Source organism: Platalea leucorodia, assembly GCF_965183815.1.
Source record: "Platalea leucorodia genome assembly, chromosome: 5".
NCBI lineage: Eukaryota > Metazoa > Chordata > Aves > Pelecaniformes > Threskiornithidae > Platalea > Platalea leucorodia.
Window position 1 is genome coordinate 33,411,054 of NC_138827.1, and position 15,929 is coordinate 33,426,982.

Below are 15,929 nucleotides of genomic sequence, written 5' to 3' on the forward strand. Positions count from 1 at the left end.
CTAGTGACAAGAAAGCAAAAATAGTGAGGTTCTGGAACAGATTGCCTGACAAGGGTGAACCCCCCACATGCTCCTGGAGTTCTCAATGAACTGTGTTAATCATGTCAGATCAGATAAACAATCCTATTCTGAAGGAAGAGGACAGACCAGACCTCCTAAGGTCCCCTTCCCTACCTTTATGGGCTAATGGAGCATTCACAGAGGGTCCAGAGATGAACAGGACCACCAGAAAGCAAGCATCCCACAAACTGTTCTGGAAACTGTGTCATAACTGAGAACAGAGGAGCTCTTCCTTCACATCATTTACAACTTCTGTACAACCATCTGCCCAGGTATACCCTGCCCGTCACTGTATAGGTGACCTCATCTTCCATCTGCTCCAGAAGTCAGCCCCACTCACAGAATTACAAAATGGTTGAGGTCAGAAAGGAGGTTATCTGGTCCAACCCCCCTGCTCAAGCAGGGTCACCTAATCACCTCTCCAGCCTGGGCAGAAAGCCTCAATGCTTTCTGGCCTTCCCAGGATGAAGCCATTTCTCTGGCAACTTAGCATAAGTGCAATAAAGTGACCCACAGCCATCAAAGTCTAGAAAGTCGTTGTCGAAATACCTGTTCCACCTTCCAGAAACTTCTAACAGGCCCTGAGACATTCAGGGCCTAGCTGCCTCTTGCTCCATCAAACCTGCTAGGACATATAGGCCGGACTCACCTTCAGTAGCTTTGGTGTCTGAAGGAGGGCAGACCCACTCCTTGTTCTGGCACAACTGGCTGATGTACTCAAAGGTCAGCATGGTGGCAATACACGCAAGGTCCCGGGGATAGAGCTGCAATAAGCAGTCAAGGCTCAGCTGCATGCAGCAGAATTATTACCCCAAAATGCAGGGGAAAATAGTCTAAAAGCAAGGAGAGGAAACACCCATAATCCTGTCCCCTGACTTGCCCTATTCTCACTCATTGCTCTCTCCTTCTCCACCAGCCCTTTAGCCTCTTTTTGCCTTGTTCAGGAGGTGCATTGGCAGTACTGCCTGCAACGCCTGCTCTGGTCAGTGTGCTCCCCTCCAATGCAATGGCTCTTGACATAGTAATTTGTATTTTCCTACCTATCCCAGAGCAGCATTGCATCCACTGCCTTGCAATCCAGAAACTTTTTCTGTCCAGTAGCCCAGTTCCTCTTTTAGAAATCTCATGCTCTTTTGTTAACAGAATTCCCATCTCTTCTGGCCCTCAATAATTCACCTGCAGTGTCACAGTGCACTTGCAATAAACCCTTCTCCCTCCACAAAAGAGCCCATGCCCTACCCCTTCATTGACTCACCGCTTTAGGTATTTTCTGGTAGGGCAAGCCATGGAGGTGCTTCCAGTTCTCAGCAGTACTGTGGACATGGCCGCTCTGTGGCTCTACCCAGCACTCAGTGACCAGGTTCAGTTCTGTGTCCACCTCAATGGCCTCTACCTCCGTATCATTGTCATCATCGGTGGAAAAGCTGGAGGAAAGACATAAGGCAAGTCCTGAGAGATGGCACAGAGCCAGCACCCCACTGCAGCTCCTCTCAGACCTGTGAGAGCAGCCACACAAACCCTAGGTTTGCAGGCAAAGCCCCAGCTAACTGGTGATCAATTAATGACAGCTAGTTGTCTGTACTAGATGATGGAGGACTCCCTCCTTCCCACACTGCCCGCCAAGGGCAAGTCTGGAGCCGTGACTCTGCTGCCAGCCTTCCCTGGAAGCAGGGCAACAGCCTCACCTGTCCTTGGTGGAGGTGGAGTGGGGTGGGAAGAGGATGTATTGGACGACACAGGTGTGCTTCTCCCTGCTGCTGCTGCTCTCACTTGAGCCGTCGATCTGGAGGGGAGACACTGCATGAGCCTGGCCAGCAGCGACCGCCCACACCTACCCAGTGCCCCCCTACACAACACAGCCCCACCATCCAGCTCCACTAGTAGCAGTGGAGAGAGGGAGCCTCTCCCAGCCCCAAGAACTCCTCCAGCACAACGTGTCCCTACCAGCAAAGCAGCCCTCTAACTGCAGATGAAGACAGGAGAATGCCCAACCCACAAGCTGCTTTACTTCAGGGGAAGAGGCAGGTCTCCCTGTACATGTCAAGAGTGTGTGCTAGAAGCGGATGGGAAATCCCATCACAGGAAGGTGAATCCAGCTCAGAAGAAGCAATGAAGGACTGAGTCCACACTGCAGAACCCAGGCTCACCTGTATGGGCAGCTCCAGCACCATGTTGATAATTCCATCCCCACTGGATGCAAAGTGGAAACCCTCTGACAGACGAACCCTGGCAACAGAGAGGCAGTCAGACATGGAGGACTTCTCTACCCATACTGCAAGCCTTAAATACAAGAATGACTGTACCCTTCACCCCACAACACCTTCCTTCTCAAGACAGGGAGCTACACACAGAGAATGGGGAGATGTGACACTTTGCACAGGACAGCCTGTGTGAAGACCGGCATACTCCAGGCACAGCAACACCTCTTGCCCTTTTGTATGTTTTCCAGGACTCTCCTTTTCCTCAACTGCAGCTGCAGAACTGGGTAAAGCACTGGCGCAAGTAGCTCTAGAAGCTGTGTACAGGACCAAAACCCTCTGCACAGTAGCTTCAACTGTTACCTATAATAAGGCCTCAGATCCACACTGCTTCCTCTACATCCCCAGGACTAGCTGGAGAAAGCACCCCCCATTCAGGTGTGCAACTTACTCTGTGAGTGTGGAAAGGAGCTGGGCTACAGCAGTGATGGGCACAGCCGGTGCCAGCCCTGACTGGACACTCCAGATCCAACGCTGGTGATAGAAGTAGCGGGACAGCGAGGCCAGGGTGGAAGAGGCAGTACGATTGGCCACCATAGTGAGAGGGCCAGACACCGGGGGATGCTCCAGGTTGAGAATGAAGGGGGCTCGATAGTCCGAAGGCAGCTTCTCATACCTAGGAGAGGGTGGAAGTGTGGCTTGCTGAAGTGGAAAGAATGCTCTGCTCAGGGCCAGAGCTGTCTGGATTCATAGCCCGCTTGCTGGGCCCAGGACAGAGCCCTCCAACAGCAGAACATGGCTAGCCCAGCACAGGACCCTGCTCAGACAGCAATAACTAAATTTACTTCTGCATTATATTAGTTAGGAGTAACAAATCTGCCTGTCCAGCAAGGCCCCCTGCTGCAAGTCACAACCCTCATAGACTACAGCTGCCATTCCCAGCCACGCAACCCAAACCCACCCCAACAAGCACCAGCTTCACAGCACTCTCATCCTGCAATGGGCAGCACCATCCACAGACCCCCCTCTCTCCCACTTCCCAGAGCAAGGAGGCTGTGTTGATGGCCTGGATCTCCATCACTACCTGATGAGTAGCTTCTCCAATGGTTTGTGCAGCACAACGAGGCAGGGTCTGTCTGACAGGGCTGACTGGGCCCCAGCCACAGGTGGAGACTTGGAGGGAGAACTACTGCCAAACATTTTCCTCTTTGCTTTTGGAGTTGCCTCCTTGCTCTGGACCCTGTGGGGAAAGCGCAGCTGCAAGATTCGGTCCCGTAACTCCTCCACTATCTGTCATGGCAAAAGCAAAAGGTAAATGTGACCACTTTTGTCTGGAGACACAAGCTACTCAAAATAAGCTTCCAGAACAAGAGCCTGACTAAAAGGAATAGAACACTCCTTGAATATACAGATGAGCAGGAGTTAAACGTCATTTTACTTCTGAAGCACTAGCAAGATCAAGACCAAGAAGACACAAGGCTCTCAGGTCTACATTTTAACAACTACAAATATTTTTAAAACCAAAAGAAAGGTCCAAAAAAAGCCAAAGACAATTTCAAGGCTGAAGAAATGGCCTTCTGTAACTCTGATGAAAGACAAATTAATTGTATGCCAGCTCCTCCACAGCAGCAGTCTGAGTACCCACCCTCATTCCTCCCCTCCTCCTCTCCTCACCAGCCTACAGTAAATGTAAACTAGTACATATAAGACAGAGCCAGACTGTTCCCACAGCTGATGTGTTCCCCCACTATCATGTTCATGCGTCAAACCTTTATGGTAAAAGGCTTCAAGAGCTTAAGTTATTTTTTAGGTTAATTTTTTCCAAGATACTTTCAAAATGACTTCCTGATTACTCTTATTAGCTTTTAGCAGCTCTGAATATGGTTCTACCCACACCAGCATCTGATCCCCACAATGCCCCAGTGTTTTCTTTGAAATTTCCATGGTTAGGTTTCTTTTCGTGATCTTTGTTCAACTCGTTTTAATTTCCATTACCATTGTAGGGAAACAGGAGAACAGCAGCTCTCCATCTCCCTCCTCAACACTAATTATTTCAGCAGCTTTCCCCATCACTATTACGTCTTTATCATGGAAAGGAGTGTCCCCAAACGCAAACGTTAAGCAGAGCTCTCTTCTGCACTATGATGCCACTTGGGTCCCCTTCGTGGTTTCATACTGATAATACAGAAGAATTGCTGATGATGTTTAAGCTCCTAAATTCAAGGTGCACTATTCTGCAGTTATCAATACTGGCTTCCAGCCACCATCATGCTGCATAGGTGTCCACAAAGCACATAGGTTGAAAGGGCAGAGAAAACCAAATAGCTTTGTGCCACCTGCAGATTTTCCCAGCTCACTACCTGCTACCTATCTGCAGATGAGTTCCCTACCCTTTGACTAGTAAAAACAGTGGGAAAACCACAAACAGCTTCTGCTTTGATGAGAACAGAGCACTTTTTAAATTTCCTTGCCCGGTTCCCTAAGACAGTCTCTGTTTTATGACACCCCATTCCTACTCCAGTTCTACAGTTGTGCCCTATATGGAGTCTCACCAAAAGCCTTCTGAAAGTCAGACTGCACCAGGTGTTTTCCTTCCTTTAAACACTGGAAGTTTGAATAGCTCAACACAAAAAACCCTTCCCCTTAAACAAGGCGGGCTAAGTTCTACTGCCATCCTCCACACTGGGTTGCTAATCAGCCTTGTGGCAGGCAAAAAAAAAAAAAAAAAAGGATTGTGCATGATACAATTTATGATCTACATACAGCTCCTGCTGCAATGATCTGGAGCTTGCCCAGGAGCTGCAGGGTACAGTGTCTGTCTCATACCTTCTTCATGAGACAGCTATTAACTCACACCTGCCAGAGGGAACTCCTTCATAAAACCTGTCACTTGGCATTAGCAGCCCACGCGTTGGCCCAGCAACCAGTGCCCAAAGCCTGGATCCCCTAAAGACATGAAAGGGCAGATCCTCCAGAGTGCCAGAGCATTTAGTGTTATTTGTGTTCATTATCTCAGAAAGAGATGGTCCTTCCCATCCTTGTCAGCTTCTCCTCAGACTAATCTAACACTAAAGCTAAGTGAGACAAACCAAAGATTTCTTTCATGATGACAAAAGATCGTTTAACGATAAACCTCTTGTTTACAACAAAAGGTTCACACAGCTTAGTAGCAGGACATCTTTCTCATAATTACTGTTTTACCTAGGAACACTTAGACTTGTCTCAGCGATTAGAGCTGGAGAAACAGTCCACGCAGTAACCCCACCTCCTGCGTCTGACTAGGGGAGCTCATTTCTTTTGATACAAAGAGGTTATTAAAAGTCTATCTAGCAGACTTGTATCTCTTTAAAACATTCTCTCGGTATTACATTTTTTTCTCTCTCTGTACTGCTCATGCAGGGCATTGTTCGCACTTTAACTCCTCCTTGCCCACATGATACAATATACATACGCAATTCACCACCTACTGAAGCAGATAGCCTACGGAACATGTAGTACGTCCATCACAGAGGTCTTTACAGATGAGTCAGACAAGTATCTCCTGTTCCTGACAGACAGTATTGATTTTGCTTTGGCCACAAGGATAGACTAGATAACCTTTGAGTCATTTCAAGCTCCACAGTTGAATTAAGCAGTGGGAAAAACATTCACGTGACCAGCTATTCTATTGATCTTCGAGTCTTTGGGTTTAGATCTTTCATAGACTTAACACAGAAAGCTTTGTCCAAACTGTCCCTTTCTGTTACAGTAAATTCACACCCATCTAAGCCTTAACATAGTAGTTAGTTATTAGAGGACACCTGCCCACAGTGTCGCCTGTGATCTACCCACCACTTCCACATCCAGAACTTCTTGCTCTTGCTTCTACCCCAGGAAGCAGCCAGCCAGCTCTCACCTTGTTCCTGGCCTGTGCAGGTGTGCCAATGGGGAACCCCAGCCGGAGAACCATGCAGGGAGCTTTGGAGATGATCCGCACCACATAAAACGAGGAAGGTGTGGGATCCTCAGAGCTATGGAGAAGGGATTAAGACAGGGCTGAAATCGCACGGATCTTGCTGCTCTGTCATGTCAGACCACGTGGAGGCCTGCTCCGCAGAGCTCAACAGCCCACACAACTTGGCAGCAACACACGTCAGTTCTAGCGTGCAGAACCCCCCCAGCTGGCTTCCCTTTCCCTCTGGGCTGTGCCCGGAACGCAGTGGCACCAGTTCAGCGTACGCAGGGTTTCACACCCGCTTGTCTTGCTCTTATCCTCTCCTCTAGACATCTGCTTTTGGCCTATCACAGCATACTGGTCTAACTGGATCTTTGGTCTGGCCATATGCCCGATTCCCCCCATGGGACTGCTTCAGAGCCACTCACCCATGTATCAGTTTGACGTAGGAGTAGCCCTCCACCAGCACGAAGCTGCTCCAGTCCCGCAGCAAGGAGGTGAGTGCCGAGTGAGAGATGCGGCACTGGATGGTGCTGTAGCGCCCGTTGTTGCCTGGCGTGTGCAGGTGCTTGGGCACAGGCCTGCAGGGTGTGGTAGAAAGTCATTTTAGAACCACAGTTTCTCTTCTTCCCCCAAAGCCCAGAGAGAATTTGCTACATCCATTCCAACTCATCCTCTGACTGGTACGTCAGCCTTATTCCTCCACAGCAGCCAACACCCAAGCACCTCCCCTACCTGTGCCTGTTGGTGAGAGCCACACTCCCTGAGCGCACAGGGATCCTGCTCTCCACCTTGCAGAGAGCACACCCCTGTATCATTTCTGTCTCGCTCCATGCAATATATGGCTATTATTCACATAACTCTGCAACCAGGACCAGCCTCAGGAAAACAATGCTTTTGGGGAAGATGTTTTCCAGCAGCAAAAAAACCCATGTGGGATAGCTCCAACTGGATGGTCCACACCCCCTGCAATCAGGAAATCCAAACCCAAAAGAGACTTGAGAAACAATTTATGCTCCTGAGAACAGCCCCTCTCTTCACAAAGATGACTTCCTAACCCACAGTCCTTCTCAGACAAATGAGCCTTCACCATCCACCAGGTCCCACTGGCAAGGTCCTTCCCTTGGCCGTAGGCACATGCAAGACAGCTGCAACTCTGCAACTGGACGCCCTGCTTTCCCAGGCTGGCCCACACTGTGCACGTGAGCTCAGCCCTGCCAGTTACATACGTGTCATGCTCCAGAAGGAGGACTATACGATGCATGTGCAGCCACCTCTGCCAGAAGTTGGCATCCATGGAAAGGATAGGCTTCCAGTAGGAGGCAAACTGGGAATGGCTTGAGTCAGACCCACTGTGCTGCAGGGATAGCACCTGAGAAAATGACAGGGCAACATTCAGCAAGTAACTGTCTGGTCCCACCCAGAGAGAGTATGAATTTCTCTAGCAGCTGAGCTGTGTAGGCCTAGAAGGCTAGCCACATCCCTGGCTTTTGGTAACTGCCTCTCAGCAGAATAATTAAGTGCATTCACATTGAAATAGGCAGTACAATGTAAGCAAAAATAAATTTAGTTCCTGAAATGTCAAGTTAATTAGGAATTTAACTACTTAGCATCAAGTAAATCAGCCATAGAAAAGATGGCATATGTAATGGTGTGCCTTCTGATTGAGAGGGGGATATACGGCTTGTGTCAGCAGAGCAATTAAACACTGAGATAACTTGTCTGAGAGTGCTCGTGCAAATCGGGTACCAACAATGGGTGGCATTGAGCAACTCTAACATGTTTGTATGGTAACGCTGTGATTCCACCAACTATAGCAACTGCTGACACAGAAATAAAGTTGTGGTTAGCCATAAGATGGGATGCTCCAGGTATACTGTGGGATACATAACACTACATAGTGAAAATTTACTAGGCAAACCTAAAGAAGGGCTTAAGCAATAAAATTAAAGCAATAGTTCTCTTAAATTAAAGCTCCCCTAGCTTTGACATCTGCTAGTCATCTTCTACCAATGCCAAGGACACGGCTAGCAGGGAACAGATAATATGCTAGCACTTCTGCTCAGTGAGCTTCAATGAGTTTGAATTTTGCAGTGGAAACTATTAGCTCATATTCTGTTTAGTTTCTGCTGTGCAGATGACAAGTATCTCTCTGCACCTTCCACACGAGTGCTCAGAGCAACGAACTTATTAAACAACTATTGAGCACATCCTATATCTTCACCTGACGGTGCGGAGCTACATCACCAGGGCACAAGACTGCCAGCAGCAACTCCACACATATGAGGTACCCACCCAAAAAGCATGGCAAAAATAAGCGTGTCAGCCTCCCCATCAGTCTCACACATCACATCACTACAGGAGAAGGCTTCACAGCACACTTAGGAGACTTGCTGTCAGGCTCAGAGGTGTAGGTGTAGCAATAAAGACATAGGGTGATGTCTCAGAGGGGAAAAAGCATGGGATGGGATGTTCACAGACACTGCACTGCACCTGAACTCTGTTACTGAGCGGGTCAAAGAGCAAGAGGTGAAGCCTAAGAGTTACAGAAGATCTTGATTGCCTGTTGGGACTCAGCATCCCCTGGTGCAAGACAGAATAGGCAGGAATCATAGAATCGCTTAGGTCGGAAAAGACCTTTAAGATCATCAAGTCCAACCATTAAGGGACAACGTATCCCACATTAAATGGGAGAGAGAGGGAACATACCGGAGTGGTGGAGCCTGGGGGGATATAGAAGAGGGGAACCCCATTCTTGGTGCTCTCAGGAATGGTGAAGTGTTCTGGGACTGTGTCAAAAGACTGCAGATGAACCAACATCTGATCTGTCTGGTTGATGCTGAAAGAGAAGAGGCAGTTAGCCACAAAACCCCACGCTCTCCCCCTTGCTGCCCCCGTCAGCCCAATGCCTGCACACACAGCACTCCCTACGTATTGGGAGCCCTTCTACACCAACATAGCTTTCTAGAGCAATGCTGGCATTCAGTGTGTGATTGCAAAGAGCATGTTAAGGGAGTTCAAGTGTAACAGCCTAATATATAAGGATTAGGATCAGGGTTCCTTAATATATAAGGATCAGGGTTAGGAATGAAGTGCTAGAAAAGGAATCTGCCAAATAGCGGGGAGTAACGGTCACCCTGGCCAGGAAATGGTTATAACCCACAGGCTCTTCAGGCCTAGAGATGTGAGGTGTTGCTCCTAGTGCAACCATGCAGCACAGCTGCACACCACCTCCATGGGATGGCAGTCAGAGTTAAGGCTTGCATCACAGGATCAGGACTCAGGGGCTGATAGGCAATACCCTCACCATGAAGCAATCTTACAGACTAGGTGATAGGCCAGTTCAAGTCTTTTCCTCAGCTAGATGGCGAGCTTGTCACCAGTCATGCCTCCTCCTCAGAGCACATTCCTTTGGGACCCTGGGTTGGGATGGTCACCTGCATAACCCATGCCCCAGCATGCCAAAGAAGGAATTTCTTGGTTACATCGGACACTGGGAACTGCTGGGGATGGTCCGGCTTACCTCTGCAAGGTGTTCCAGAAGCGGCGGATGACTGTAGTACGGTACAGACTGGTGATAGGCTTCCTCATGGTGCAACTGATGTCGTGCAAGATGTCATAGCTTCCTTCCATCGTCACCTCCACCCATGTGCTGCGCTTTGATGGGTCCAGGGGCCAGGGTGTCACAGCTAAGTACTCTATCCTCATGTTATGCTTCCAAAGCAGCACTAGTTTCACCTCTAGCTGAGACCCACCTGCACGGGAGCAAAGGAGTAAGTTGAAGTGCTTGTTTGGTACACATCTGAGCTTTATCTCTGACCAGGGACTCCCCAGTACTGTGAGACTGTTTGATCGCTACTGGAAGGACAAAATAATCTAACAACTGTTTGCTCTAGCTCAAGCCATTCTCTCTCCTCCCCAATAGAGGGAGGTTTTGCTTACACAGTAGCATTTGATGAACAGTTCTTTAAATGTACATGTAGCATCTACACTAGAGAAGGTAACTGAAACTCGGAGGAGGTGCTGACCTTTGCAATGGGCTCTCTTCTTCACAGCCTCATCTTTGTTTCCAAAAGAACTGTTGCTTTGCACAGATGAGCAGGGTCTGTAAGCTATAAATTTTCCTCATCTGCACTCTGCAGAGTTAATCTATCCCATTGCAGAAACATGGACATTTGGACATGATGGGCCCAAATCATAAACAACCTGGAAGGTGAGGCCCAATTCTTGAATTAAACTTCATGTTCTTCTTGCACAGACAGTATTTCATGCAATCTAGAACTTCAAGCATCAAAAGCTTCTTACCATGTTTACCCTCTTCTCCTCCCAAAGTTAAGAAGTTAAGAATGAATATTCGCCCATTCTTCAAACTGTACATTTTTGCCTTCTTCTTTAAGCAGGCTATTGCATCTCTAGCAAGATTAACACAAACATCTCACAGCAAGCCTCACTGAGCCAGAAGAGCAGAAAACCGTCACGCTCCTGCTGACTGTGCATGTGTATTTGTACCGAAACAACCCAGGGAAACACATGACACTCTTTAACAGTGCCACGCTGCTGTTTCAACTGCTCAATCATCTATTCTGATGTCCAGCCTGCTCTATAGTTTGCCGGACTTGCAGCATTTGTGACATAAGTGATTGGATGTGCTGGAAACCGTCTGAACAGGTCATCAGCCTGGATCCTATGTTTCCCACAGAGCTGCATTTGCTGCTGTCATCGGCACACCATGCCATCCCCTTCATGGGCTGATTACACTCCATTTTAAAGCCATCTTGCTTTTTGCTCCCATGGTCCCTGCTGCGAGGCTCCCTCAGAGTACTCTTCCCCCGTCAATATTTAGAAGAAACCTTCCAGACTACATGGCCAAATTGATGCTTGGTTGTGTTTTTGATTAAATTGTTTTTATTCTGAGAAGCTTCATTTCCATAACATTGACAAGTAGTGTGCACTAGGGGAAGAAATCCTTACCCAGTTTCAGCTGTTAAACGGGTTAAACCACGTCATGGTCATCAGCCTATGACAGAATAGCCATTCCCCTTAACAGTCCCAGACCTTCCTGCACCTCAAGAATTCATCTTTCCTGAACAAAGATGATTAAAGGTATATACTATATTTCACCTGTATTTCATCTGAGGGATTACTAGGATTTTATTTAAGGTCACTAATATTTTCCACAATGGGCGCTTTGCGTTACTATAAATGCATTTGCCAGGGTTGTACCATCTGTTGTTTCCATATGAAGATTGTCTAGTTTATCAGAGAGGCTAAACAAGAATTTATAAATTTGTCTCTTTCTATTTCATACTGTCACCTCACTCTTATTGCTTTAGTGCTCATCCACTGCTTTCTGCACAACATTTTGGTTCTCATAACAAAGACTTTCTACTTCATCAACAGCAAACGTGATAAGTAAATTCCTACATTTTTTGCCTAGATCATTAATGAAAATATTTTCTACTTCCACCTGTGTTTCCATTAGTCATCCTGGCTTCACTCCTACGATCCAACACAAGCAAAGCTAAAAACACAGGCAAAATATTTGCTTAGTTTGAAGTCACACCTAGTGAATCTTTAGCTTGTTCTTACTGCAAAGCAATCTATTTCTGGTTCTTGACTTTATAGCTAATAAAAGTTTTTGCTGCTTTGATTTCTTTCATAAAGGCCAGCTCTGTTTTTTAGAAAACTCACTTTGTCTTCCCAATTCCTGACACTGAGAACAGCCATTCTCACTGGCCAGCTCATGCCCAGCCATTTTTGGTGCTCGACTGATTCAGAGAGGAAGATGAGGTTTTGAAAAATGTCCTCCAGGCTCTCCTCAACACACAGCAACACAAAATGGTCAGCAAGAATTTTTTTTTGTTACCGAGGGCAATCCTCTGACATTGTCCCAGAAACAAACAGGAGAAGAGCTGAGCTCCATTACCCGCCATGGCCCCATGGCTTCTCAGACACAGCTTCTCCCCCTTCCATACCTTCTAATCCTCCCCCTTTCGCAAGCGCTTCTGCATTCCTAACTAACCATAGTAGCCTTCTAAACGCCTAAGTATCTAAAATCAAATAGTGAGGGTAACCAGAGCACTTATAAATATCACAAACAACATCTCCAGGCAACTCTGAGCACAAAGCTAGCTATTTATTCTATTTTGCCTTTGGCAAAGTGAAGCAGAAAAGCGACAGTGTCAAAGTCCACAACTGCACTCTTTCCTCTTGCTTCACAGCCAGCTGGCTCCTTAACAGCCTTTAGTTTCCAAGTTTTGGCAAAAGCTTTTGGCAATCCAGGTTAATTAACTGTTCTTTGTTATAGACTTCTCTACAGAATGGCCCAGAGAGCCCTGATTAGCCAAACGTGCTTTTCCTTAGCAGAGGCAGTGCTGAATGTCTAAATGTCTTGATCTTTTGTAAATTATACTTTAAGATGTTAGTTCAACAATTTTTCTGATCATAGCCAGCAACTCCCCAGAGCATTTAGCCTTTTCAAAGTATGAGTAACATTATCTGCTATTATTATGAAGGCTGGCATAGAAATACACACTGTATTTTTGATAGCTCAGATGTTTAGCTTTTAAATCACTTCTAAAAAAACTTCATCAAAATACACAGAAAGTATTTCTGGCTCAGGGAGCCTCTGAGCTGCAATGAGCTAGAGAGTGCTCAAAGGAAAGGAAAAAGGAAAGGAGAAAGGAGATATCATGTACGTTTACCCTATTCTTACTCCTCCCTGTGCACCTACCCATAGCTTTTCACCACAGAAGGCAACTCTGACCCAGTGCAGCTGCTCTTCTGCTCTCTGCTCTTGTAAAAACCGAAGACCAATCCATTTAGCATTCCAAGGGCTAAAAGGCCTCAGGAAGATACCTACAGGAAAGTGCAGGGAGCATGGTAAACATGTGGTGATATTTCTGATACTCTCCTCCAGAGTCCAGGAATTTGCTGCTTTACAATATCCCAAGCCAGAGGTTGTAGCTACACCTTTGTGCAAAAAGATACAACGTGAACTTGTCTGATTGCTTTTTGAATGATTCACACCTGCGACCTCTTCCAGCATTTCTATATAGGATTTCACAGTCACCAAGAGCACTTCACCATTGCTGCCAGATTAAAGAAAGGCTCTTTCTCCAGTGCTGTCCAAGCTGCAAGTGAACTGGTGCACAGAAGGATAAAAGACACAATACTGAGCACAGCTTGGACAGAAACTGACTTGTCAGACTGTTTCATAGACATTCCTTGACAAGCAGAGTGCAATTGACCTAATCTGCCTGGATTTAAGGGAAGTATCTCATGCCACACCTACAGGAGATTAGCGAAGGCAATCTGCAGACATTATTAGAAGAGCTGTCTCAATGGGAAACCTTAACAGATTCTTACTTTTAATAAAAACTCCTGAAACAAGAAGTTAGGGATATTCCTGGAAGACCAACTTTAGAAATTATCCCACCTGATATGACTGTTAGCAACCTTCCCAAAAAAGCTGGTTTAGATCCATTCGGTTTCTAAGAAGCATCAAGGCACAAGAACTGCAATTCCCAGTCATCACAGCAGAACAGTGAGCTGAACTGAGTCAGATGAACTTAAGAGTACTATTATGTGAAGAACAGCACATTTAGGGACTACTAAACAAACAAACAAAAACCAATAACACACCCCTAAGGACTCATCAGCTGGAAGCAAAGGCGCATGAAAGATGCAGGGATTTCTGTGCTAAGAATGTAACGCAATCATGGAGAAAGCTCATGTGATTCCTGGTCTATCAGATATAGTATTTTACTTCAGAAGTAGGGAAGTATCAGTGTTACTGAATAAGGCACTGATAAAACTACATTTACAACACTCTTTATCAACTGTTTCAAGAAATATGAGACCAAACTGCGAAAAGCGAACAACTGAGGGGGGAAAAAAAGTGCTATTAAGATGAATACACAGAACAGAAAGCCTGCCCTTACAAAAGAAGGCTGAAACATTGGCTTGTTTAACCTGCCAAAAGGAAGGTTACAAGGGAGAAAGGCATTGTTCTTAAATACGTTTGTGCAATACCAGAGGAGGAGGATAAACTTAATTAAGGATAATAAAGTCACACAGGTCTAATTTGATCTGAGTGAGTTTAGAAAGGAAGCTAGAGAAAGACCAATGAAGCTCTGGGACAATCTTCCAAGCAGAGCAGTGGCATAAGATATTTACACGGTTTTAAGGCAGACCACAGTAAATTCATAGAAAACATCATATGGCAAGTTGGAATGATGTTGGAGTTACATCCCAGACTTAGATTTTCTGATATAAAACATATTCTGTGTACTAAAAAGAATAGTGAAGACACTGGATCACCATGTGTTGTACATGTTTACGCTGTGTTTTAAGAATCCCATCCTCCAGGCTTTCTGCTGGTCATTGTGACGGTCAAGAATAATTTCTTCTCTTGCTTGCAATTCATAACTTGCATTTGGATTTTTTCATCTCCCCTTCAGTTAAAGCACTGCCATTAGTCACAGCTGGAGATGGAAAGTTAGGTAGGGTTTACTGGCACTTCTTGGGAAACTCAAACCCCTGAAGGTCCCTAGTCAGCAGCTAGTTCTCAGACTCCAGGTGCCATAATCTCTCACCAGTGATATGAGAGAACAGGACCACTGGAAGGTTTTATGTTCTTCTAGTATTGGTCATGGTCCTGACTGATCTGGCATTTTCACCTATCAATATCCTTGTTTCCCCCAATTTCTTCCTTTGGAAGACTGCAGTTTGGAGGCATTCAATCTGTTGTACCAAAGGGCTCAACTTTGTGTTAGCATTTTGGAGTGCATCTAGCAAAGGACTAAAGAGGAATGAAAAAAGCAGAAATATAGAGGAAATCCCAGAAAATTCTGCAAACCCCCAAGTTCTGTCACGAGTTTCCCTGCAATTGTAGGGACTCATTTCCAAGATACAGAGGGTCATGGTCTGTCTGTCCCTCCCCAGGCACTTATAGCCACAGAGGATGAGCCTGGCAAGTGCACAACTGCACAACAATACTGGACAGTCCTGTGTCAGGCAATTATTCATGAAAACAAACTTAGAGTTTGGAGAAAATGGCTCCTTCCTCCACAATACCAGCCACTCTGCTGAGATGGCAGACCCTGCACTTGCCTCTAAACAGTTGAGAACAGAGTCCTATCCGAGCCTCCAGCCCCCAACGCAGCACAGTCACCTTTCGTGATGTTGACCTCACGGATGCTGTAGCCCTCGCGCAGTCGGACTGAGACAATGCTCACGAGGTCAGCATGCACCTCCTTCTCAGCGTGCTTCTTCCTCCTCATTGCCAGAGCAGGGTTGCTGCTTGCAGACACCAGGTGCTCATTGAACAGTCTGTGCTGGGACACTGTAAACGGCAAAGATGGGGTTTGTGAGGGAGTGACTCCCCTGCTCCTCATCCTACAGCAACAGCCCTCCCAAAGTGCTTTACAAAAGCTGCCAGAACACTCGCTGGCCTGAAGAACAGTACATCCCTCAGGCACCACTTATACCCACTCCTCATTCTGCAACTCATCAAACAGGTCCACTAGTGCAGCCAAGAGGCCTGGGAGAGGGGCAGGGTGGGGTGGCAGGCCCTGCTTCTTCTGGGACAGCCTTTGTGAGAAGGCACGTGTTGGAGTTACACATTTAGCCTAGAAAGGCATAAACTGCACAGCTGTTGCAACAGTTGCACAGCAAGCTTTTGGGCTTTCCCCCTTTCCCTGGAAAACCTTGAATTCCTAGGTGCTTTCTAAAAG

At 46.6% G+C, this 15,929-nt stretch overlaps 1 protein-coding gene across 17 annotated transcripts in view; it reads right to left on the reverse strand.

Annotated features, from left to right (window-relative positions):
* Positions 1-15,929, reverse strand: part of SZT2 (SZT2 subunit of KICSTOR complex) — a 58,976-nt gene that overhangs the window by 35,723 nt on the left and 7,324 nt on the right. For 16 of the 17 annotated variants that reach the window (XR_014228442.1, XM_082314565.1, XM_082314557.1 and 13 more), the window contains exons 9-20: positions 15,368-15,538; positions 9,716-9,947; positions 8,902-9,031; positions 7,422-7,564; positions 6,621-6,773; positions 6,154-6,268; positions 3,343-3,548; positions 2,710-2,934; positions 2,208-2,286; positions 1,746-1,843; positions 1,316-1,484; positions 710-824 (exon numbers count right to left, since the gene is read on the reverse strand). Coding sequence is in view for 16 of the 17 variants with exons in the window: in XM_082314565.1 (XP_082170691.1) it covers positions 710-824; positions 1,316-1,484; positions 1,746-1,843; positions 2,208-2,286; positions 2,710-2,934; positions 3,343-3,548; positions 6,154-6,268; positions 6,621-6,773; positions 7,422-7,564; positions 8,902-9,031; positions 9,716-9,947; positions 15,368-15,538 (1,836 nt within the window). In the remaining variant the exon portion in view is untranslated. Of the gene's footprint in view, positions 1-709; positions 825-1,315; positions 1,485-1,745; positions 1,844-2,207; positions 2,287-2,709; positions 2,935-3,342; positions 3,549-6,153; positions 6,269-6,620; positions 6,774-7,421; positions 7,565-8,901; positions 9,032-9,715; positions 9,948-15,367; positions 15,539-15,929 lie in introns of those variants that run through there. The other variant, XM_082314555.1, reaches the window with a different exon arrangement.